General features: G+C 40.7%; 2 protein-coding genes across 4 annotated transcripts in view; both read left to right on the top strand.

The window, feature by feature from the left end:
• Positions 1–137: 137 nt before the first annotated feature.
• On the top strand, positions 138–17,696 carry LOC121505762 (sodium- and chloride-dependent GABA transporter 2-like). Its single transcript, XM_041781316.1, has 15 exons — positions 138–144; positions 377–568; positions 4,396–4,530; positions 7,049–7,189; positions 7,273–7,360; positions 7,451–7,583; positions 7,699–7,833; positions 10,216–10,319; positions 10,424–10,548; positions 10,658–10,770; positions 12,566–12,703; positions 14,069–14,171; positions 17,051–17,151; positions 17,237–17,407; positions 17,547–17,696. The coding sequence occupies exons 1-15, from the start codon at positions 138–140 to the stop codon at positions 17,694–17,696; spliced, it is 1,836 nt and encodes a 611-aa protein (XP_041637250.1).
• Positions 17,697–19,831: 2,135 nt separating this feature from the next.
• LOC121505422 (ubiquitin carboxyl-terminal hydrolase 15-like) overlaps positions 19,832–26,683 on the top strand; it is a 48,667-nt gene continuing 41,815 nt past the window's right edge. For 2 of the 3 annotated variants that reach the window (XM_041780746.1, XM_041780747.1), the window contains exons 1-4: positions 19,832–19,936; positions 20,698–20,825; positions 21,117–21,247; positions 23,643–23,769. In XM_041780746.1, coding sequence (XP_041636680.1) covers positions 19,848–19,936; positions 20,698–20,825; positions 21,117–21,247; positions 23,643–23,769 — 475 coding nt within the window. In that variant the 5' untranslated portion in view covers positions 19,832–19,847. Of the gene's footprint in view, positions 19,937–20,697; positions 20,826–21,116; positions 21,248–21,980; positions 22,106–23,642; positions 23,770–26,683 lie in introns of those variants that run through there. The other variant, XM_041780748.1, reaches the window with a different exon arrangement.

Raw genomic sequence — 26,683 nt, 5'->3', positions numbered from 1 at the left:
TAAGTTTAGCATTACAGACCCTCCGCCCCTCACTCCAGTCATGTTAAATACTAAAACCTGAGCATTTAGCCAGAAATCTCCAGAGACTCGTCAGACTTGAGACTTGACATATACACAGAGGAGCAAGTGACACTGCAATGAAAGGTAAGCTTTAAACAGCACTTACTTTACAGATTCTGGTATATTTCTGGACTTTTAACATTGTAAATGTTTAAAATAAGGATTGCATTGCAGACAGCTGAAACAGAAGCAAAAGTAGCTGAATCCATGTCAGTTTTTAAACAGTATAACTGCATTTCTATTGTTTTCTTACAGTTTAAGAACATCTTAACTTTAATGCAACAACCAACTGAGCTGTCTCTTGTCTATTTTGCAGGAGACATTGCAAAAGCAGGCCTCCACAATGGCACTAGACAAGCCAAGGACCTGCTGCCCACATCGGTGGAGAAGATGGAGGAGCGGGGCCAGTGGAGCAACAAGGTGGAGTTCATCCTGTCAGTCGCCGGCTCCATCATCGGCCTGGGGAACATGTGGCGCTTCCCCTACCTCTGCTACAAGAATGGAGGAGGTGAGTGGAGAATAAGCCAAGGATGGAGACATTTATGTTTGTTCTTTGTAGGGATGAGAGCAATAACAGAAGGACCTAGAACTTTAAAACATAGATGTAAATGTGCAGAGATTACAGGTGAGCTACTTAAAAATTAAAACCTGAGCTATTACAATTATCAATTCAAACATGCAATATTTTTTGGAGGGAAAGCATGCAACAAAAAAGAAAATATAAATAGATTGTAAGGACTCACTGTTAACTAATCCAGAGGCTGTGAAATAATCGACCACATTTATCTTTGGTGCATGCTTGTGTAGCTGCTAAATTGGACGCCCCTCTTCCTCCCTCCACGGGGCGTTAGGGTCAGGGTTCAGGGCCGAGCGAGGTCAGGCAGCTGTTGTTGCTGCTCGCTCACAGCAGCTGTCCCGGCCGAGAGGAGGAACTCCGAGTGGGCTAAACATCCTCGGCCACCCGATGGGATGACAACATTAGAGGTGAAAGAGAGTGGCAGTGGCTTGGGTCACAATGTCCCAAAAAAGAGGATCAAATCAACTACATTTCATACCTTACTTCCTTTGTTCCATTCTTGTTAGTGAAATACTACAACATTGCACTGCTCTAGAGTTTAACCTGCAGTTAGACAAGGAAACAATCGTGTAATAGGTAAGTCATAAAAGAAGAAAAGGAGGAGAGGTTCAGACTATGGAGCTGAATTATGTCATAGAAGGAGCATTTGTTGTCCTAGCTGTGACAAGGGTTTCAGTGTGTTAGAATGCCTTTATTGCCATACGGTTATTTCAGAATGCAACAAAAGTAGAAACGCAGCTCAAAAATTGGGAAACTTCTATCAGGGCCCACCAGCAGGCTTGCAAAATGACAGTCCATAAGTACAGTGGGTGTTCTCTTAATTTATTGAACATAGTTTTTATTCAGAAGTATGTATTCTCTTTCAGGAGCCACACTTTAAAAGTTTCCAACCACTCAAACTTAAATAAGTTGCAGTTTGGACAAAATATGCAACACCAAAGAACATTTTTTCCTCATCATTACAGAAGAACTCACATGCATATGCCTTATTTTACTCCGTTTTCCAGAGATGGCATGAAAATTTGGCAATTTCTCAATAACCATGTCTTTCTCTTTGGGAAACCGGCCCTCGAAACCAAAGAAACAGAGACAAACATGTACAAATCTCCAGAAAACTGCTGAAATCTATGCTGGGCTTACACCAGAGGACTTTGCTAAAACTTTTAAAAGACTCTGAAACTACTAAAAGCTGAGATCTTCTCAAATCTTAATGCTACCCATACATCAGAAGACTTTGAAAAGATTTAGAAAGGACTCTTGGAAAACCATCAGCTCACACCTGCTCACATCTAAAGACAAGTTTTTAGAGATTTTAGTCACAGCCTAGTCTCAGACTGAGAGTTTACAAAGACTGTGAATCATGCAGGGTCACTATTTACAAAACTACTACCAGATTCTTTTAGCAATTTTTTCCCACTGTGCAATTTTTTTCAAAGTCATGATATGTTGGACAATTCACATCGAACAGGCTGGACTGATCTGCCCACAGCTCCACCAGCCGCTCCTCTTTCTGGGCGGTCCATATTGGTGGGGACCTTCGACGTTTCACTGCCTGTGTTTCTTGTTTGTCCATGCCGCTCTGCCGCTTTTGTGGTTGTTTTGACCGGCAGGTTTCCTGTTTCCGGTTTTGTCAGAGCTCATCTATTGTTTGTTGATAGTGTTACGTCACTGCGACTTGCGATCATACCAAACACATTTAATATGATCGCAAGTCCAAGACTAGGAAAAGACTGATATAAAACAGTGCAGATTACTACCTTAAACTTAATGATAGAGATGACGGAGCACGCCGTGACTCCAGTAAGACTACTAAAATTTACTAAAGACTTTCAGTTTTTAGTCTGTGACTGTGAAAATCTTTTGGTGTAAGCCCAGCATAAGTCGCTGAGATTTTAGTCCTAGACAAAGATTTTGCAAAGACTGTGGGTCACTAACTGCAAGACTAGAATAAGATTTCTTTGAGTTTATTTCCCATCATGCATCAGGTGGAAATTCACAACAACTTTTGGGCTGAGACCAGAGAGCACCAAGACCGAGACAAGACCAAGACTTTTGGGGGTTGAGACTAAATCAAGACAGAGACTGAGACAAGACCAGGACTTTTGGGGGTTGAGACTGAATCAAGACCGAGACTGAGACAAGACCAGGACATTCAAAATGTGGTCTTGAGACCATTCTCAAGACTAAGACCATTCTACAACACTAAAAAACATCGGATTGTAAGAGATATTAGCTTGTATGTGCAGAGTAGAAATAGAAGGAAAATTAAAAACCAAAGCAACTTTACATGTTACTGCAACAACTGAAGAACTAACCCGGAAACACTTCAGAATAAAAGTACGGTATGAAAATGCAGAAGCAAACTGATCAGGCTTTTACTTTGAAAAACCCAATGGAGGTTTACCGTACCTGTCATGCCAGCCTGGAATGAGTTGAGACAAGATACAAGCTCGTGGATGACGGTCACGTCATTGAAAACACAATTTGCATAAGACCAGACTAAAGACCAAATATGTTTGATGTCATATCGCCAAGACTGCAGAAAGACAGCCTTAAAACTGCTTTGATCCAGTTTTATGACCACATTACTCCAAATGACTGAGGTCACAGAAACGAGCTGCAACTTCAGCGAGACTCTCAGGATTTTACCCTGACTTTGGGACGTTCTCTGTGACTTTAAAATTGGCTGAAAAGTCGTCAGGTGTAAGGCCAAAATTACTCTCGATCATACGCTAACCTAAAGATCGTTCACCACATTCCTGACCTCCGGTGAAGCTTCATGACCCACTTTTGGGGCCCAACCCATCAGTTGAGCACCACTGCATCAACTACATTTGTACATGGGCCAGCTTTTTCCTCGACAGACACTTGAGTCTGATTTACACATTTTTGTTTACATTTCTATTTTTTTCCAAATGTAAATGAATTTAGTCTGTTCAGACAGATTGCTTTTTCTACAGCCAGACCTATGGTGATATTTGGCCGTGTATTTCTAGGGTGGTCTTGTTGGCTTTGACTAGGTTTGTTGCTAATACGCTGTTTCATAACTGGTGAAAAACACGTGCAGGAAATCCTTTATTTTGATAGTCAGTCACAGAGAATTACATTCCTGGATAAGGTCCTCAATCAGAGAGTGTATGCAGAAAAACTGCAGTTATAATCAAAGGCAGACTGATCAATATCATGTGTCAAAGTCTTGGCTTATTATTGGCTGACATGGATTTGGTTAAAATGGATTAAATGTTAAGTCATTTCTAGTAAAATTGTTTCTGTCTCAGGAGTTTTGGGATTTTTTTAATAGTGGTATGGATTTAAAGAAAAAGATGCACCAATGCAATATGCAATTGCATACTTTTTTCCCTGCACATTTTCTGAATTTAATCATCTCCTAGAGGCTGAATGGGAAAATCTGAGGGTCTGATGCCTGATGACCCTGGGCCACTAGTTAATGATCAAAATAAGTGGATATACTCTGTATCCTGACGTATGACCTGCACTGTACCACTGAGTTTACCACGTTATTATACACCAGCAGAAAGCTCTGATTCTCAGGATTCTCACCCTGTTAACCATCCTAGGATAAAACCACCACAACAACCACAATTAATGCATTTGTCAGGCTACAATCAAACAATAATAAAAGTGAGACATCAATAACAGAAAGAGTCCACACAATCTAAACCCAGCCAAAAACATACACGTTGATACGGTGTTTAGATAATCATTTAACATCTATCCATTGTGGTTCTCCGACTCAGGTGCATTCCTTATACCCTACCTGATCTTTCTGATCACCTGTGGCGTTCCTGTTTTCTTCCTTGAAACGGCGCTGGGCCAGTACACCAGCGAGGGAGGCATCACCTGCTGGAGGAAGATCAGCCCCTTGTTTGAAGGTAGGTTGTGGGTGCATTTGGGAGAACAATCCAGGGATCCTGGCAAAAGGTGTCACCCTAGAGAAACTCAAACTCTCACTGAGGCAATCTCATGGTGGCCAAGAAGGGCAAACATCACACGTTACAACAAAAGCACAGCACACTCAGAAGAAAAAAAAATGCGAATTAAAACGCATAAGCAAACTTTCAGAATAAATGAAATGACTGAAATGCCATGCATATTGGACAAAAACACTGCAGAAACCAAAAGTTTGCATTTATCACAGCAACAATAAAGAGTCCAAAGAAATCATTTTGACAGTTTCTGAGTGCTTACCCTATTTGGCCACCATACAACAAAGATATTTAATTTTTAGGATAATAATGCCTCTGCAGCATAGTGAGCCAGGGCCAGAGGTGTTAGTTTTCCTGTTGTCTGTCTGTCTGTCTGTGTCATTCTTGTGAAACCAACACCTGAAGAATGCTTTGAGGGATTATTTTCATACTTTACACAAATGTCCACTTTGACTAAGGGATGAACTGGTTAGAGTTTGAATGTACTAGGTCATTCAAAATCCAGGACACGGTCTTTGAACATCTGTTCATCCCTTGCTTGTGAAAAGAATATTTCAAGAATGCTTTGAAGTATTTTTTTCAAACTTTGCACAAATATCCACTCTGACTCAAGGATGATCCAGTTAAATTTTGGAAGTCATAGGTCAAAAGCCAGGGTCGTTGTGCCTCATTTTCATCCTTTGATTGTGGTGACTTTTTTTTCAAACTTTGCACCAATATATGCAATTGCATCATAGAGCCTCTTGTTTATAACCCTGCAATGCAAGGCCAGATTCATGTCTGTCAATCTTGCAAAGCCTCAATCTGAAACAATTGTGCCCGGTCTGAAAAGACTGGGCCTATCAGCGTCATTTGAGGAAAACAAACGGCGTACATTTGCCAGCTGGGTCCACCATTCATAAACAAAAATGTCTGCCTGCTGAGATAATTTTATTAGAGCTGCGTGTGCCAACTACATCAGAATGGCTTGTTGCTCTGAGTGGCTTGTCATGAATGTGACAGATGGAGCATGCATCTAATCACCCTCAGAGAATTACTATCCTTCTCAATCACTTTGTATGGGAGGTTTTACAGATAAATGTGAAATATAGCCATGCAATAGAGACATTAGGCCCTTGGCCCTATTTGAATTTTCCCGCAGGAAATTCTTAACATAATTGAAAATGTCCCACATTAAAATGTGAAGCTCATGCTTGACTGTAGTGTATATTTTATCTGTGTTTTCCTTGTTAACAGGCGAGAATATTTTTGTTACACGGGGGGCTCGTCTGGGAAGGAAACACAAAAATATACTTATCTGTCAATTAGAAGGAAAAAAAAAGCAAATAGTGTGTGTGAAGACTGTATGAGTTTATCTGGAAAGTGTATGTTTTACTTGAAACACAAGGCAATGCTGCAGTGCTAATTCTGTAAACAAACATTTTGACATGACAATTCACTAATGCACTTTTTGTGATTTAAAGCGTAAAGATATCAAATCTCTTTGTGTATCTTTACCTAAATTGGGCTGGATTGACTAACGTTGATATCATTAAGGGGAGGTATATGAAAGTGGCCCTACCATCCTTAAAACTTTCTGTATGTGGCCCTCAGCGGAAAAAGTTGGGACACCCCTGGTCTATCTGGTTGTCTTGTTTATGCGTTGTTTTTGAAGACAAAATGTCAAGACTTCTTTTAGGGATCTTTTAGAAAAGTCATGTGAATACCCTTTCTAATTCAAAAATGACCCGCTCTGATATTGGAGCTCATAGGCCAAAGTTCAAGGTCATTGGGCCTCATGATATTGCTATAGTGTTTTGAAGGATTTTCTTCAAACTTTGCACAAATTTCCACTTGCAATCAGGATACTGAGCATATTTTACTTACTTTTACTGTACTTACTTTTACTGTAGGGCAATTGTACTTCATCGAGGCCGTCTTAAAAATCTGACTGCTACTCTGACGTAATATGGTATAAAATACCAGAAATACAGTAATCAGAGGGTCTGGTGCCTAAACCTGGGTCTGGAGAGGGACGAGGAGGGTGGCTAGAGTCAAGCTTGACACATAGCGACACGTGTGTCACTCAGCAGACAAGGTCAAGCTTGACGGAGGTTTAGGAGGGTCTATTTTTCTGGGCCTTTTTCACACTAAGCGATATGCCTGGAGACCACCGGTGATTTTTGGGCCCTTGGACCTGCTCGGATGGTACCCCAGGTTGTGCTTACTTGCCTTCATCCACCCCAAAAAGTGTGGACTTTATCATTTTTCCATCAGCTTATTTTCCCATGCCCTTGATACATGCAAGGTCATCCAGAGCATGACCAAGGTTGTGTTAATCCTCCTTCCTGTCAATGGTGCCCTAAGGGTGGCTTACTTTCCACACAAACAAACCTAAAAGTTTTGCACATTACTGTTTGATTGACATTTTTGCAATCTAATGATTTTGATCAAACAAAACCACATGTAAATGTCATGTCTCCAGGTCTTGGCTATGGCACCCAGGTGATAGTGGCTCTGCTGAACTTCTACTACATCATTGTCCTGGCCTGGGGGATTTTCTACCTGTACTTCTCCTTCTCCTGGGACCTGGCCTGGTCCACCTGCAACAACACGTGGAACACAGGTAGGGAATGCACTCCTACATACAGCACATAAGAAGCTCCTCTGTTTTCAAGCTGAAGATGTTTGTACTACTTTTTCTCCTAGAAAACTGCGTGGAGTTCCAGAGAAGAAATACTTCAATCAACCAAACAATCAACCTAAACGCCACCTCTCCTGTCATGGAGTTCTGGGAGTGAGTCTTCTGAACCCCCTAACCTCCTCTTCATGGGTTATATCTGTTCTGGAAATGACAGTTTTGTCTAATCTCTGTGTTTCTCTGCAGGAGACGAGCTCTGAGGATTTCTCCAGGCATTGACCACATGGGCTCTCTGAACTGGGACCTTGCTCTGTGCCTGTTCATCGCCTGGGTCATGTGCTACTTTTGCATCTGGAAGGGGACTAAATCCACAGGAAAGGTGGGTGAAAATACTAGGTCACTGTTATTTGACATAAAAAGGATGACATCTGGTATTTGTTTCTTCTAGATGGCATGTTTGTATATTTAACATCTCTGTGTGCATGCCTACGTAGGTGGTCTACTTCACTGCGACCTTCCCCTATATGATGCTGATTGTGCTGTTGATAAGAGGGCTCACGCTGCCCGGAGCTGCCATCGGCATCAAGTTCTACCTTTACCCAGACCTGGGACGACTAGCGGACCCACAGGTATGACAAAACATTTGCAATCAAGCAAACAAAAACATCCATCACAATGACGATTCACGACTAAGAAAATTTAAAGACGTGATCGGCGTGGGTGAGGGCGCACCAGGTGCAGGGATCCCACAGTTCTCAGCTTGGGAGTCTTGTTTCTGCTGGGTCCATCTGCTTGCTCTTAAAGAGACAGGGACCTCAGGGATCAAATACAGGGCAAGGACACCACTGGGACTGCAAACACAAGCTCTACCAAAACCAAGACACTCAACTAAACAGGTTTTTGGTGCAGCTTGTATCATTTTAGCACCTCTCTGTTGTTAAGCTGTTAGCTAGTTTTCCATACAAATAACCAAAACAAACCACTGTTAACACAAAAGAGAGTACTTTTTAAATCTCTAATGCTGCTTTTCATGCTCACTGTTATTCTATAACCTTGGTCTGGCTGCTTAAAAAAGGTTTTATCCGATTAGAATGATTCAGGCTTGGAAATCTACTCTTTTCCCACCCAGTATCACATAATCTAGCTCAGTGGGTTTCAGCTTTCTTTCTTGCCAAGGCAAACCAAAGATCAAGCCAAATTCTCAAGGCACACCAAGTCCATACCTATACAAAATTCCCTATCTAAAACATGTTACAGTAAATGAAACGTATAGCGTTAGTTCAGGCAGGCCATGGTGTAAAGCACTGCCATATAAATGAGATCAGCTGATCTTGCGTAAGCCTTCATCAGCTGACGGCCAGCTGATTTGCTTTCAAGCACGCTATTGGCTAATTACACTCATGCTGCCATATTTCTAGCCTGGCTATGCTTTGCTGCTCCCTCTCCCAAGACACTTTTTACAACCTCCACCCCAGCTCCTCCTTCCCAGAACAGCAACATATGAACAACAGCAATAAGTGCAAATTTACAACTGCTAATACAGACAAACTATTTATGACCGCAAATTGTGTGTTTCTTGACAAAGTGGTCCTGACTGAACTTAAGTTATTGTATAGTTGCAGTAATTATGTATGGATATGCAATAGCTATGGCACACAAAGACTTGGCTCAAGGCACGCCAGTGTGCTGATCCAGCTCAATATACCCTGCTTTCCAAAGAAAGACGGTTTCAGATCAACCTGATCCAGGTGCAAACTTTTGGGAATTACTGTTTGGGGGTTTCCCAGAGAGAAATATTTTTGAAACTCTTTCTAGCGCCATCTGTTTTCTCAATGCAGAGTTGCAATTCTGCCATCAAATTAAAAAAACAAAAAACTCCTCTACTTGGATGGTAAAGGCAACAAAAAGGAATCTGACTGGACTAGTGCACTCGTTTTACTACATATAACCTCCAACACTGCTGAGGAATATGAAATAACACACTCAGAAACATAATTCAACATCATCAGTGTGACTTCTACACCACTGGTAACAGCCAACTTTTTTTTGGTAATACATCTAGAGATTGCTGGGGTTTTTAGCCCCTGGTCACAGCAGTACACTAGGCCAATGGTTTTCAATCTTTTTTTTTTTTTTTTTTTTTTGCCCAAGGCACACCTAAGATCAAGGGCTGCACGGCGGTGCAGGAGTTAGCGCTGTTGCCTCACTGCAAGAAGGTTTGTGCTTTGCTTCCTGGCAAACAGGGAACTCTGTGCAGAGTTTGCCTTTTCTCCCCGTGCATGCGTGGGTTCTCTCTGAGTACCCCGGCTTCCTCCCACCACCATAGACATGCTCGTTAGGTTGACTGATCACTCTAAATTGGCTGTAGTAGGTGTGAATGTGTGTTGCCTGGTATGCAATTGACTGGCGACCAGTCCAGGGTGTACCCCGCCTCTCATCCATGACAGCTGGGATAGGCTACAGCCCCCCCCCACGGCTGCCAACGGGATAAGCGGCTTAGAAAATGGATGGATGGACACCTAAGATCAAGCCAAGGCACAGTAAAGAGAGTATTGTTGTTTTTTAAATTTCATTCACTATTCCAATTCTTCCAGAGATATTTGAGCACAAACACTTAATGTGTGTTTTCCAGCAGAGCTTGTGCAAACTTTCTTTTATAAACTCTTTTAATTTGATCAAATCTAACAGTCTGGATTACCTTTGATCAGCCAGGCCCTGATCCTTTCCTCTGCAGGTCCTGGATTGTCCCTGTCATTCATCTGGTTATGTAACAGTCACAGATCCTGCACTCATGTTTTCGGAAGTTTAGTTTGCAAATAAGTGTTTAGAAAAAATGTCTAATGATCAACCTTTAACAGTGCATTATTGTGCAACTACGTTAGTCACTTATTATGCAAATTATTCCCCAGCACGTGAATTCCTCTGGGTTGTCCAAACACAGCGCGACACGTTCGTATATGCTGTAGCATCACCTCAGTTAAGGCTTCTTCTTTCTTCTTCTTTTGTATAAGGTGTGGATGGACGCCGGGACCCAGATCTTCTTCTCTTACGCCATTTGCTTAGGGTCTCTGACTGCGCTGGGAAGCTACAACAAGTACAACAACAACTGCTATAGGTCTGCAAGCATCCTGCATGCTAAGTCAAGTTTTCAAGTCATCTGTGGCTCATCATACTTGAATTTATCTTGATATAAATACTTTAATCTGCTTTCTGTTGCAGGGATTGCCTGTCTCTGTGCTGTCTGAACAGTGGGACGAGTTTTGTGGCAGGCTTTGCAATCTTCTCCATCTTGGGTTTCATGTCTTATGAGCAGAATGTTCCTATCTCAGAAGTGGCAGAGTCTGGTGAGGCTTTATCTAACTCCATTAAAGACTTGGAGAAAATGGAGTGGCCCCTAAACCTTCTGGCTGGTGATATATGACTGATTTACTTTGCTTTTACTTGTTGCTGCAGGTCCCGGCCTGGCCTTCATAGCTTACCCCCGTGCCGTATCCATGATGCCTTTCTCTCCTCTGTGGGCCGCCCTCTTCTTCATCATGATCGTGTTTCTGGGGCTGGACAGTCAGGTAGACACTCTCCCATAACCTCGAGTAAATTCTCACAGAGCTATCCACAATAACACGTCCTACCTTTATTGGATTGGATAGACTCGGAAACAGGGAAGAGAGTGGGCAGAGACATGGTAAAGGGCCACAGGCCAGATTCGAACCTAGGCCACCTGCGTACATGGGTAGCGCCTTAAACCACTCGACCATCTGCACACCCTTCATCACTTATTTCTGCCAAATTGTGGTCACATTTAACCTGCTTTTACAACTTAGAACCTATTTTTTTACACTTTTTAACTGCTTTTCACCATTTGACCTTTTATTTTTTGCCACTTTGAGCTTATTTTTGCCACTTTTTACCCATTTTTGCCAATTTAACCATCTTTCGCCATTTTTAACACCTATTTTTGCCACTTTTTTCTTTCTTAACCCACATTTGCTGCCTTTCCCTTTTTTGGTCTCTTTTAAACTATTTCTGCCACTTTTTCACTGCTTTTCACCATCCTTACTCCCCATTTTTGCCACCTTTATTCAATTATTTGCCACTATTTCACAACTTTCCCTACTTATTTCTGCCAGTTGTTGCTACTTTTGACCCATTCTGTACTTTTACTGCCCATTTTACCCCTTCTTACCACTTAGCTGCTGCTTATCCCTTTTATTGTCTCTTTTAACCATAATTGTCACTTCTAATCAATTTTTGCCGCTCTTAAACCACTTTTCACCACTTATTTCTACCAGTTTGCAGTCACTTTTAACCCATTATTACAAGTCAGAAGCTATTTTTCCAACATTTTAACTGCTTTTCACCATTTACCACCCAGGTTTGTTACTTCAAGTCAACTTTTGACATATTTTTGCCAGTTTCTAACCATCTTCCCCACTCTTTAACCAGTTTTCACCACTTATACCTGCCAATTTGTGGTCACTTTAACCCATTTTTACAACTTAAAAAATATGTTTTTCCACTTTTTAACTGCTCTTCCCATTTTACAGCCCATTTTTGCCACTTTGACCCATTTTTGACACTCTTGACCCATTTTTTACCACCCGTTTTTGCCACTTTATTCCCTTCTTAACCCATATTTGCTGCCTATCTATTTTTTGTCCGTTTCAACCTCTTTTTTCCACTTTTTAACTGCTTTTCACCGTTCTTACTTCCCATTTTTGCCCCCTTTAGCGAATTATTATTCACTTCAAGCCAACTTCTGCCACTTTAGACCCATTTTTGCCACAATCTTACCACTTTCCCCACTTATTTTTGCCAATTTTTACCACTTTTAACCCATTTTTGCCAGTATTTGCCTCTATTCTACACCTATTTAGTTATTTCCCCCTTTAAAGGTGTAACAGTTCCTTCTACTTCTCTCTGGTATCCTGACATTTTTGCACTTCATGGCCTAGCGATGAAGTCTGACATAACTGTACCCACTCACATTGTTAACATTACCCAAGAAATGCTTTTCTGTTTTAAGAAAATGGGTTTGCGTTTTGAAAAATACTATATTGTACTTCAGCCTAAATAAATAAAATACTTTTTCTTTTGCTTTGATATAAGTGGTTATTATTCAGATTAAACATGAAATATTGTTATCACAGCTTAACCTTACAATGGATCATGATTTTGCTGACCCCCATAGGCCCCCCAGTTTGGCTGGGCCCCAGAAAGTTCTCCTTAATAACCCCCCTTATCAGCATCCTACTGAAGAAATGTGGCTGTGTAAAATAAAAAGTCCGTCACAGGAAAAATATTTAAGCATTTCCTTTTTTACTGTGTGTTTACCTGTCTCCCCTTCTTTCTTCTTTCCAACAGTTTGTGTGCGTCGAGAGCCTTGTGACGGCAATCGTGGACATGTACCCTGCTGTGTTCCGCCGTAAAAACCGCAGGGAGCTCTTCCTGTTGGCTGTCAGCCTCTTCTCCTTCTTCATGGGCCTCATCATGCTGATGGAGGTAGGGGAGGCACTCTGGAATCAAACCCAATTTACACAAATGAATGCATGCATACACACAATCACTGCAGTGACAATCTTTAACGGTAGCTGTAAGAAATTAATGACAGTGTTGCCCCTTTTTTGTACTTTAATAGCAAAGCTTGCTGAATGCACACATAATCACTTAAAACAGGTGTATCTTTGGGGGTTTCATCTGGTAGTTATGATGCTTTTCTCTACTGAAATAAAACCTTACGGAGTCCAACATGGTTGACAAAGTTTCACCTCTGCACAGCTGGAAGCATGAATGCTCTGCAGAGGTGTCAACAAGTCATCCTTTTGTAAGTCCCAGCAACTGAAAGGTATTATGCGGCATGTCTCAGGTAAGTCTTACGTGTTGCTCCTCAACACTCGATCTAAAGTCACACCTGGAGACCCTAGTGTCTGGCATCAGAATATCCAAGTACTTTAAATAATATGTTTTATAACCATGTTGAGATACATATTGCTCCCTATAAAAAGTATTCACATCCTTGGATGACCCTTTCGTTGATTTTATAAATCGATCATGGGTGATAGGATTTGGCTTTACGCCCCCCCCCCCCCAAAAAAACAAAAAACAAAAAAAAACATTTAAATGTCAAAGAGATGGGAGAGACAGAGACTCTGCAGACAACAACTGTTGGCCGGGTTCGTCACCAGTCAAAGCTTTATGGGAGAGTGGCGAAGACAAAACTCAGATTAAGTCTGGACTAGAGTTCACCAGACGGCATGTGGGAGACTCCATGGCCAGGTAGGCGAAAGTTCTTTGGACTGATGAGACCAAAATGGAGCTTTTTAGACATCAGACGTCACCACACACACACCAATCCTTGGAGCCTGGGTGGCAGCATCATGCTGTGGGGATGCTTCTTGGCAGCCAGCCCTGGAAGGCTTGTTACTTGGTAGAAATGTATTTTCATTTTGACATTTTTTTTAAATTTCGTCAAACAAGCCAAATAACATCAACCCTGATTGATTTATAAACTCAATAAAAGGGTAAAACATGAGATGGGGGAATACTCTTTGTAGGCAACGTACTGCAATAAATGTCAAAACATTAAAATATCCTTTTATTTCAAGTTTAAGATTTTTTTGTCTTATACAAATGTAAAAAAAATTATCTGCCCCAAATAGAGTCAAATCCAATAATTATATTTCTCCTGAACAAAGGTGAATGCTACAGTTAAACCCACCTTATTGCCTTCTTTTACTGCCAGTACGTTTGGTGAAAAAGCAAAGTGATACACTCGGCTTATTTTCTTGATTCCCATATGTCTGGTTAAATAAAGGTTAAATAAATAAATAAAAAATGTCTAAATGCTTTATATCTTTGTCTTTGTAGGGGGGCATGTATGTCTTCCAGCTTTTTGATTACTATGCAGCTAGCGGCATGTGTCTCCTCTTCATGGCTATCTTTGAGACTGTCTGCATCGCCTGGGTCTATGGTAAGATGACACTGAAGACATTTATTCCAGTGATTACTGAGATAGTTAACACACAGTTATCACTGCTATTTTTTAATGCAAGCATATTCTATGAGCCACTAGGGGGGCCCAAAGCTGAATGTTCAGCCTCATCTGAGGGGAAATAAAATTACCTGTCTTTATTGTTTATATGCTTAACAGAATGTAGGATATAAGAATAAAATAATTCATTCAAAGAACCATGATATTACAAACTGAAGTAAATGTAACACAAACTATTCCTTACATGATATATATAACCCTGCCCACAGAAAAACATCTAGGTTTAAACCATAAATAATGTAATAAGAGGGGTTATCATGACTGTAGCCTGTTTTGCTGGTGAAGATAAATACACTGTGGCATGTTCATGGACCATCTAATGGATTAGGAATCTCTCCATGGTAGCTTGGCGAACTAGGGGCCCCCAGACAGCATCTTGCGTAGGACGCCCACGGAGCTAGACATGGCCCTGATCAGAACAATACATTTAAGCTTTTCTACAACACAGTAATCATTTCTGCCATTAGAATATTTTAGATCATGGCTGCAATATTCGTTGAATTCTAAGAAATTTACTTAAAATGCACAGAGCATTTGCCAAGAAATTTTCAGGAATTTAAATAAAGATTTTAGGGACCTGCTTGGATATGTTGGGGCATTTACCTGGTAATCTTTAAGTATTTTCATAGAAATTTAGGGGATATGTTTGTATATTTTGGATAGTTTGATTGGATGTTTTGGGGAAAATTTGCTATTCATGGGAATTTTTGGTAATTTGGATGTTTTTTAAAAAAAATAATATTTTATAGGCATGATGGTAATCTTGGAAACTTTATTTTTGGGGGTTTTAATATCATTTTTGGGCTATTTGGCTTTATTTGAATAGGACAGTTGACATGGGGATGGAAATTGGGAGGGAAGGCGTGCACCAGTCTGTGCCTAGACTGGGATTTGTTCCCAGGATCAGTGCGTCAAGGACTATAGCCTCTGTTTATGGGTGTCTGCTCTACCCACTGGGCCAAACTGGGACCAGCAGTTCTGGGGAATTTGATCTGATTTTTTAAAATGTTCTATTTTTTTTTCATGGAAATTTGTTTGTATTTTTTCCTGAATTTGTTGGTGGAGGTTGTCCTTTGAGATTTTCAAAGGATTACATGGAAATTCGTTAATAGAAATTCTGCATCAATTTCATGGAATGATGGAGAATAAATTGGCAATATGGGGAAATTTGTACTTCAATAAATACAGTGTGAATATGTGTTTATATTTGAGGGATATACAATAGATGTAACAGACTGAACCACAGCTTTTTAACTCAAGAACTACTCAGCTAAGAACACTTAGAGTTTAGATATTTGCCCTTATTTTGTCTTTCTACCAAACTACAGAGCAGGGGTTCTCAACCCTTTCAGCTCGCATCCCCCAAAATAAAGGTGCCAGAGACCAGGGACCCTCACTGTACCTGCACAATCAAGAGTAGTCATGTGGAGACAAGGCTGCCCGTAAGGGGGGATAAAGGGGAGAGCTTTCTGGGGCCCAGCCAAACTGGGGGCCATGGAGGTCAACAAAATCATGGTCTATTGTAAAGTTAAACTTTGATATCCTTTAAAAAAAAAAAAAACACATCAATAAAACAAATTGCCTTTTTAAATAATTTGTATAGTATATAGCCTTCTTAAAAATGTTAATTTATTTTGTTAAAAACAAAGAATTAAAATGGGTTGAAATAAAAAAAGGTTGATAATGGCAAAAAATGGTGGATAGGGTGGTGAAGTTGGATCTTAAAAGTTGTAGAAATGGGTTAGGAGTGGCAAAATTTATTTAAGAATGGCAAAAAATGACCAAATAGGCAAAAATGGGTAACAGCAGCAAAAATGGGCATAAATAGTGGTAAAAGGGAATGAAAATATGGCTGAAAAGGCTTTAAATTGGCACAAACAGGTGGAAATCTGGTGAAATGGGAGGAAAAATCAATATAAACTGGTGAAATAGTGTTAACTGAGAAAGAAAAAAATGTCAGGTTTGGGCAGAAATTGGTCAAACTGGATAAAATGGGCATGTCAGATAGTGAAATGTGGTTAAAATGGGAAAAATTGGGCATAAAAAGTGGTTAAATTGGGTTAATAGTGGCAATAGTGGGTCAAAAGAGGAAACATTTGGCTTATATTGCAAGAATTGGTTCAGAAGTGGCAAAACTGGCAGAAAAAAATGGTGGAAAGAGTTTAAAACTGACAAAAATAGGTGTTAAATGGTAAAAATGTGTTAAAATTTGTGGGAGAAATTGATGAGAACTGGTTAAAATATGGCAAAATTAGTGTAAAGTGGCAACAGTGAAGTTCTAAAAATAGTCTTACTTTTTTTAAGGGAATCTAGAGACCCCATCTTAGTGTCTCACGATCCCAAAGGGGGTCCCGACCTCAAGGTTGAGAACCACTGCTATAAAGAGTATCAACAGGGGTATCGATAAGGACTCAGATCAGCACTTTCAATGTGCTGTAAATAGAATAAAAGAATTAAAATAAAACACTTGACAACAACCTTTAAAAATCTAAATGAAATAAATAAATAAATAAATAAAGATTACTCCACTGCTCCCCTATAACTTACCAGCTCAAGCATCTGCTCAAAAGTGGACCCAGTGCATTATTTCCTGCAGAAGCAGGCCCTCAAGACATTTCATTTTGGTAAAAACTGATTCTTGTTCAAAGACACGGCTGAAGTTTTAAACTTATCTGCTGCTACTGAACTCAAATAAGTGGGAAAAATGCATCCCAGGCAGCAGCTCAGCTCTCATGAGGTTAGATACAGATATTTTCAGACACTTCATAGAGACAGATGTTTGTCCTTTATGATTCCAGGTGTAGAACGCTTCTATGATAACATCGAGGACATGATTGGCTACCGCCCAGGGCCCTACATCAAGTACTGCTGGTTGTTCTTCACCCCGGCTACATGCATTGTGAGTATTAAACTTTTACAAGTACAGCTCTGCAAATTACTTTTTCCCTTACAAATAATAGCACTTACATTTTTCTTCTCTCCAGGGTACGTTTGCCTTTTCCCTCATCAAATACACTCCTCTAAAGTACAACAATGAGTACGTGTACCCGTGGTGGGGCTACGTCATTGGCTGGCTCCTGGCTCTCTCCTCCATGATCTGCATCCCGCTTTGGATGGTGTACAAGCTCAGCACCACCCAGGGGACAATGAAAGAGGTAAACAGGGAGCTTTAGAGAGACCCTTAAAGCTGGTCAGTCTCCTAAAGTGTGCATGTTTTTCTGTTGATATGCACCTGGCTACTACAGTGATGGAACAAACTGGTGTTCACACACATGTGGGTTTATCTCTCTGCAGCGCATCAAGCTACTCACCACACCCTGCGACAGCTTACCCAAAACCAAGAGGGAGCAGGAGAGGTCACTGGCCATTTTTGCTCCTGAGGTCGAACTCAGCGTGAACAAAAATGGCTACTACCCAGTTCCAGAGAAAGACTCCAACTTATGAACCCCCCGGTGATGATGTTTGTGGAAAAGACTTGCAGATCTGCTTCCATCGCTGCCTTGCTGCCGGAGAAGCAACAGTGTGCCGGTCATCTACTTTTACACACACGTGGAGGATTTAGGAGATAAAGGGTGCACACTGTGTTGGGTTTTTGCAGCACATGCACATTTCAGGGATGGCAGGGGAGTAAGTAAAGGCAGATATCAAAAAGAAACTTAAACTTCATTTGTTTTTAGTCATTTATTGGATTACTTAGGTATTTTAGAGGACGTAAAGTATATATTTCAGGGACAAAATTCCTCTACTTAAAAGAAATATTACCGTTTTAAGGTGGAAGTTTGGATGGCAGTACAGTACAGACAACAGTACAGCCAAAGGTCCAGAAATAATAGCTGCAGTTTCAATAACTGTTTTCCAGTGAAGGAGGCAAGAGAACAGGCTAAGTGTGCTATATCTGAGTAACATTATAAAGTCTGTGACTACATCGTCATAGTTGTATCATATATTATATTTTCAAAACTGATTGGGAAAACTTTCCCTTATTTTATTGACAATAAATAAATAAATATTGTGTTTTTTATCAATGAAGTGTGTAATAAAAACATGACATGTCAGTGAAAATCCTAATACTGTAGCATTGCAGTAACTGTAGAATTAACGTGACATTTATTGTAGTTTCATATTTGCTACTGTAACAATGTGACTGTACAAAGATTGTGAATATGTTTTTAAATAAACATACAAAATTTTATCTTGTCTTTGGATTTTATTACTCGTCTATAATACTATATCTGCTACATCTATCTCTATTATTCATCCCTTTGGATGTTTCACCATTTTGTTGATTCTATAAATCGATCATAATCAATGAATAATTTGTCTTTTTTAACCCGATAATTAATAAATAAACAAACAAACAAATAACTGGAAAATTCTTTTAATGCCGAAGTGAAAACAGATTTCTACAAAGTAATGTCAATAAAATAAATTATATGATTTTCACATAAAGACGTGTCTGGAAGGTCCAGTCACTGGTTTATCAGTATTCCTGGCTACCATTACACCATAGAGCCAAAGGAACACTCCAAACAGACCATAGAAAAAGCTGCTGAAAAATATAACTCAGGGGATGGATACAAAAAAATGCCCAAGGCCCCAGAGTTCAATTAAATCCATCATGAAGACATGGAAGGAATATGGCACGTGTAAAGACACTGTTGGAGAAAACTCAGATTCCATCTGGACGAGACTTCGCCGAGTGGAAGAAAGATCTTTGGTCTGATGAGACCAAAATGGAGTTCTTTGGCCATCAGGAAAGATGCCAAACACTGCATATCACTACCAAACCACCATCCCCGCTGTGAAGCACGGTGGTGGCAGCATCATGCTGCAGGGATGCTTCTTGTCATGCTGTAAAAGCTCTAAAAGGTAGAGTGTAAAATGAAAGCGGAAAAATATAGGAAAACCCTGAAGAAATATTTTCAGTCTGCAAGAGAACTACAGCCTGGGAGAAGATTTATTTTCCAGTAAGACCATGACTAAAAGCGCATAGTGGAAGCTGCACAGAAATGGATTAAAGACAACACAGTGAATATTCTTGAATGGCTGAGTCATAGCCCAGACTTCAGTCCAATAGAGAATTTGTGGCTAAACTTGAAAAGGGCATTTCACACCTGATGTGCAACCTGACAGAGCTTTAGCAGTTTAGCAAAGAAGCATGGGGAAAAAATAAAAGGGTCCAGATCTTCAAGCCTAACTTAGTTAAGCACTGTGTCTGACATTATTCATTTTTTCCTATTTCCCTTTTCTAATTATCCTCATGGCAAATAACATTGTAATGATATTAAGATAATTTCAAATACAGTAACGGATCTCACTGTAAAGAGTCTAACTGATGAGGATTTATTTTTTTTTTTTTTTTTTTTTTTTTTTTTTTTTTTGAAGGGATGGTTTCCTGGACAGTAAAACTTCAGTGCAGCAACAATGATAGAGCACTTTTGAACCATTCTCTATATTAACTTTGCCATTGGGTGTGAGGCTCCTCCTCTTCTGTAGGACAGCCGATGATTGGCTGAAACAGAAGCGTCACTCCCCGCGTGCCTCGGTGACGCCCCGCACTTTTCCCACCATGCAGCGGGTGATGTCTGAGGAAAGATGGCGGAAGGAGGAGCGGCTGATCTGGATACCCAGAGAGGAGAGGTCGCAGCACTGTTGAAAACACAGCTAAGAAAGGGAGACACCTGGTAAGACATGAACTGAAACCTTTTCAAAGATGTTGCGTGGCCGCCGGCTGCCTCTGCCGAGGCTGTCACCGCCATGGCGGATAGTAAAGCCGAGGTAACGGGCCGTGTTGACAGTTAGCTTCGAGCTAGCTAGCGCGAGCCTGCCAGCTTCATGTGTTTCAGCTTGGCAGGCTAGCGGTGCTTGAGCTACTGTTAGCCAGTAAGCTGTCAGTGAACAGCGACAGACCCCGCGTTTGTTTCACATTGAGTGTTTTATCCTCATTGTTATGTGTGGTACTTCTGAACTAGCCCCTGTCTTTTCTTCTCTGCTGTCATAATCTTAATAAGGCTGCATTTCTTACGTCTGCTCTAGTTAGCCGGCTAATGGCTAATGGCTAGCCTTACGAAGCTCCAAGAGGTTAGCCAGTCAGTGGGTTCATCCGTCGTCTTCGGCAGGGCGGAGTCGGAAAAGAAGCACCTGTCAAAATCACAGAGCCAGCTGGCAAAGCTTGCAGCAACCTGAACTGACGTGCTACTGTAACAACTATCAATCTGTGTCATGTTAGTCTCAGAAAGTCTGGTTTGTTTAGAGTACTGACAGCAAGGTAACGGTAGCATCCACCTGCTTTAGCCTGCTAGTGCCAGAATTTTATTTATAACGACACCAGTTTCAATCTACACCTTATAAATTCATGACATGACCCTCGACCTCTCTAAGCTGATTTATTGTGTCACACTTTGCTTGAATAAACCTGAAACAATGCGACTTTCCCTCTCTACAGGTATCTGGTTGACAGTCACTGGTTCAAACAGTGGAAGAAATATGTGGGATATGACAGTTGGGACAAATACCAAATGGGAGACCAGAATGTCTACCCAGGACCAGTTGATAACTCTGGTCTTCTCAGAGGTATGCTTCACTTCCTTGGACATTAATTCATCATATAACAACGGCTGTTATGCCTCTCATGACACCACAGACTCCTGGTCAGTAAAGCTTTATCATTCTGGAAGTAGTAACAAAGAGTTCAGAGGAGTAGGGAACAAAAACAACATTGTTGACTGACTCCATAGAGCAGCTCTTTGTGAGGTTCACAGAAAGCTCTCCAGCATACCTTGCTCTTTGTGTTGAGTGAGACAGTCATTACGCTCTCTGCCTGCTTGTTTCTCACCCTTTCTGTCACCCCCTTTGTACCTCTAGATGGGGATGTGCTCGCCATCAAGGAGCACCTCATTGATGAGCTCGACTACATCCTGGTCCCAACAGAGGGCTGGAATAAGCTTGTCAGCTGGTATGGCTTGACAGACGGTCAGGAGCCAATCGCACGCAAGGTAAGGGTTCAGTCATGACTAAAGGAGATAGGATTTGACAGATTGTGCTGACTAAAATGACCCAAACTGGCAAAAGTGGGTGGTTGTTGTTGGTGACTGTGTTGTGTATGTGGAGGGTTTGAAGCTTTCTTTTTAGTGTGGTTTGGTTGAAAGGGAAGAATGTGTGCTAATACAGGCATTCGACTTCTGGAATGCAGTTCAGCTGTAAGAGGAACTTGAGTTCTTGAACTCAGCATGATATAGTAAAGACATACAGTTATACAGTATGTGAAATATATAGCATATATACAGCAAAAATAGCATGGCAAATCGATTAGTATTGACTTTTGTGTAAGCACAAGAGGTGCTGTAGTATATATTGATATGACGACTTGGATTACAAGTTATATGGACAAAGCACAAGAGAAAGAAACAGATAATTGACATTTGATATTACCGTGGATTAAAAAAAGAAGGTTTTTCACTAACTTTCTTTGGCATTTCATTCATTTCCCTTAAGGACTGCTTTGAAATATTTTAAGGCAAAGAAACTTTGACCTACATTATTGTAAAATGGAAATAAAACTGAATTGCTGTCTGCTGATTAGACAGTAGAACACTTTATGATGGTGACTACAATCAAACATGACCTACAGTATCAAATCACTGCCTCAAATCTCACTAGTCATGGCATCATGGCTGCTCGAAGAGGTTCTTCTATCATCCCTCTAGTTCTTTCTGCCCCTCTTTGACGACCCTCCCTTTTTGCCATGTATGTCGCGAGACATATCGGGTGGCTGCAGGGTTTCTATTTTCAGGCAACGTTCTGGATGACTGAAAAGCTACATGGAGCGATCTGCGAGACACAACATGCAGGAGGTTCATTATTTGTTTTTTCTTTTTTTTGCGCACTGTCTGTTTCTTTTGTGAGTTTAAAGCTTTAAAAAGGATTTATGAGGATTGTAGTCACATCTTTGGTGATATATTTCCTTCCGTTGTCCTATTCTGATCTGATCGCCAACGCCGGCGGAGTGTTCCTGCATGTCCTTGTTTTTTTGAAGTGGAGGAATGCCGGCTGAGGTCACTGTGAGAGAAGCAGTGTAGGAGCTTCTGAGAGGAGTGTGAGAGGCATAACCAGTATGGGAGGAGGAAGAGGAAGGGGGGGGTGGGTGGGGTGTATGGTTTTGGCTCGGCTCTGATTTGAGAAATTCTGGCAGAGATTGGCGATGACTTGGGCTTTCTCTCTGAGTTTACAAACACATGGGTGTGTGTTGAGGGGTTGGGTGCACCCAGCTGGGTATCAGGGTATAGGGTAGGGAAGTAAGGGGGGATGATCTGAGCTGTATGTGCATGGCTGTTGCAGTTCTGGAGGAGATTTGTGAAGCTGGTACTGTGTGTGTGTGTATATAGCTGTGAGTGTGTTTCAAAGGGGCTCAGCTGTGAAATAAATAGGCTAGGACCCCTCAGCTGTTTCCACGAGGTGCTGCTAATTTAGGCACTTCACTCTGACTCTGCTCCTATCAGGACATCGCATGAGAGGCAGAGCTAGCACTCTGTACTTTGTTCTTCATGAGAAACAGAAGCCAGTAGAACCCTAAAATTGACCTGACACTTTATTTAAGTTGTCTAAATAACACATAATCAGAATGATGAAAAGCAGACAGTCTACTTAAGCAGATGGTACAATGGGAAGCTTACTCTGCTAAGGAAAGAATAACAAGCTCATTCATGTTTGTTTTTGGTTGACAAATATGTCTTGCTGTAAAGGCTGAACATGATCAAGACTAGTACAAGCCTGTATTTGCATCTGATATGTTTACAGCAAAGATTAACTTCTGATTTGACCACAGTGAGTCTTGTGTTTTGGATTAGCACGTGAAGCTTCAAACTCTGACTTAGTGCAATTAGCTAATCAAGGTCAGATGTTACACAGCTAATTTTAAAGCAAAGTGAATGAGTTTCCTCTTGTCTTGAGGGTTTCTTGTGAGACAGTTGTTGCTCAGGAGATGAAGAGGTCTTAAGAAAGAAAGATCCAGTAGTTCTTGTTCCTCTGGTCTACATGTTTGAGTGTCCTCAGGTTAGATCCTGGACCCTAAATTGCTCCCACAGCCACTGGGTGTGAGAGTATGTGTGAAAGAGATTAGATAATGTGGCAGAGCATCTTTCAGCTATCAGTGTATAAATGTGGGCGCAAATGATATTAGTGTGGCATGTACCTTTCAGTGTACTGAGCTAATTCTGTTTTATTCAAGCCACTTATAACTGAAAGAAAGAATGTTATTTGTTACTGTGGTTTCTGTTTAAACTTTAAGTGCATTATTATTAATATAGCTGTTTGTATCTTTGCGACATATCTGTTATGTGTTCATTAAATAAATAAGTGTTACAGTTGAGTATTTCCCTGTGTTTTATCCAGGTTGTGGAACAGGGTATGTTCGTAAAACACTGCAAGGTGGAGGTGTACCTGACGGAGCTGAAGCTCTGTGAAGACAGCAACATGGACAATGTGATCACCAGACGCTTCAGTAAAGCTGACACAATAGGTAGGTCTGAGTCATTTTATTCCCACTGCTGATTAAATGGACTGCCCTGTAAGGAATTCAAAGTTGACTTAAATATGGCTAGACTAAACGTGTTCATATCCATGGATTATCAGTTAATCTTCACTTACTCTGCTGCTTTGGTAACTTTGATACACGTGAATGCCTTGCTTTGACAACTTTAATCACAACATGACTTCATGGCGGCTGCTGTGATCATCAGGATGTGTACACATGCACATGCTCAGGCAATATTCTTTCTTCTTTACTCAAACATTGCTTTAGTGGTGTGACGAGACACTAAACTCATGTTGAGATATTCTAACTTGTAATCATGTTGCAATGTTAAGATGTTAGTTAGTTATTTAGTTTATTGTCCCTTCAGGGAAATTCATTTTCACAGATTCTGTACATACAGGTATTACACATTACAAAACGAGCGATCACAAGACACAAAAAAACACAGCATTCATTTCCAGCGATGAATTTCAAATAAATGGCGACAATCAGGTGTCATTCACATTCTGTTGGTTGTCAAGTCATGACTCACTGTGCATTTTTAACACGCCAAATCAAAATGCATCTCTATGCGTTTTAACAGTTTATCACAGTGCTTCTCAGCTGGTGGGTAGGGACCCAAAAGTGGGTCGTGGAGCAGTTTTCAGTGGGTCGCGACTAGGTGTCTGAAAAAATGGTGGCAAAAGACTTGAGATCCTAATTGGAATTGCATTGATGCATTTTATTCTAACCGGTTTTACTGTGAAATTGGATAAATTTAAATGTTTGATCAATGTTTTAACTAATTTATCTCCTCCTCTTGCAATAAATGGCTGCTTTTCCCATGATAATGAATTAATTTCACAAGTTCTGAGAACTGGCAAAAAATGACACATAATGATGGAGAAAGAGGGTGTCAAGTTTGCCAGTTTTGTCCCTTTTCTTTTTTATATAAGGTGTTTTGGTCCAAACTGCAACAAAAAACATGCGTTGTTGACATATTTTTAGAAACTTAGGTCGCAATCTGTTGTAAGACAGACTCTTGGGTCCTGAGGCCGGACAAGTTGAGAACCACTGGTTTATCACATCCTCAGCTTTTACTACTAGGGCTACCAGGATTTATTGCATTAATCACAATTAGTGCACAAATGTTCTTAAACTGCAATTAATCTCATGCTTTGTCTCATTCATTACACTCTGGTTAAAGACCCTGTAAAGTAAAATCCAAACTTTGTGTCTTAACACACTAAATCTGTTGTCTGAGGTTGCTGTAAACATGTGAAAACACTGATATCTACGTGTGACTGAATTTTTGGATTTAGGCCATTAAAGTTGTTCACCTCTTTCCTAGCTGGGTTTTATTTAAGCAGGGCAAATATAGAAGCACATGACTGGGTTGTATCCATCCAGTCCTTTTACAAAATGCTGTGGGTCTCAAAAGAAGACAAAACAAACAATCAGAAAACAACAGAAAAAAACCAACAGCATAACAGGGTGTCTGCAGAGTCTAAGAAAGTATTACAAACTGATAGGTCAATTTAGCAAGTCCTGTTAGAAAGTATTTAAAAAGTCTTAAAAGCAGGACCATAAGGTCTTAAATTTTTTTTAGATGTTTTCAGTTTTTCAAAAAAGTGTGTAGGCTGGTTTTTCTGTATCTGCATAAATTGGGCATCAAATGTGTTTGATCTTCATCTAATTCACAACAATAGACAAACACAGTCTGCTTAAACTAATACCGTACAAAAAATATGTTTTAATGTTTTTATTGATCAAACCATTTAAACACTCACAGTGCAGGGTGGAAAAAGTATGTGAACACCTAGGCTAATGACTTCTCCAAGAGCTAATTGGAGCCAGGAGTCAGCCAACCTGGAGTCCAATCGATGTGGTGAGATTGGATGTGTTGGTTAAAGCTGCCCTGCCCTGTAAAAAAACACACACCAGTGTTGAATTTGCTGTTCTCAAGAAGCATTGCCTGATGTGAACCATGCCTGGCGCAAAAGAGCTCTCAGAAGACCTGCGATCAAAAATTGTTGACTTGCATGAAGCTGAGAAGGGTTCCAAAAGTATCTCTAAAAGCCTTGATGTTCATGTGTCCATGGTAAGACAGACTGTCTACAAATGGAGAAGGTTCAGCACCGTTGCTACTCTCCCTAGGCGTGGTCGTCCTGTAAAGATGACTGTAAGAACACAGCGCAGAATGCTCAATGAGGTGAAGAAGACTCCTAGAGTGTCAGCTAAAGACTTACAGAAGTCTCTGGCACTTACTAACATTTGTGTTGACAAACCTACAATAAGTAAAACATTAAACAAGAATGAAGTTCATGAGAGGACGCCACGGAGGAAGCCACTGCTGTCCAAAAAACACATTGCTTCATGGTTTGGAGCTGCTTTGCTGCCTCAGGGCATGGACAGATTGCTGTCATTGACGGAAAAATGAATTCCCAATTTTATCAAGACATTTTGCAGGAAAACTTAAGACCATCTGTCTACCAACTGAAGCTCAACAGAGGATGAGTGATGCAACAGGACAACGACCCAAAGCATAGAAGTAAATCAACAACAGAATGGCTTCAACAGTAGAAAACATGCCTTCTGGAGTGGCCCAGTCAGAGTCCTGACCTCAACTCGATTGAGATGCTGTAGCATGACCTCCAGCGAGCGATGCACACCAGACATCCCAGAATATTGCTGAACTGAAACAGTTTTGTAAAGAGGAATGGTCCAAAATTCCTCCTGACCATTGTGCAGGTCTGATCTGCAACTACAGGAAACGTTTGGTTGAGGTTATTGCTGCCAAAGGAGGGTCAACCAGTCATTAGCCTAGGGGTTCACATACTTTTTCCACCCTGCACTGTGAATGTTTACATGTGCTGTTCAATAAAAACATGAAAACATATCATTTTTTGTGCAGTATTAG

The sequence above is a fragment of the Cheilinus undulatus genome, linkage group 23, assembly GCF_018320785.1.
Source record: "Cheilinus undulatus linkage group 23, ASM1832078v1, whole genome shotgun sequence".
Taxonomy (NCBI): Eukaryota; Metazoa; Chordata; class Actinopteri; order Labriformes; family Labridae; genus Cheilinus; species Cheilinus undulatus.
This window is presented reverse-complemented; position numbering and strand designations above follow the sequence as displayed.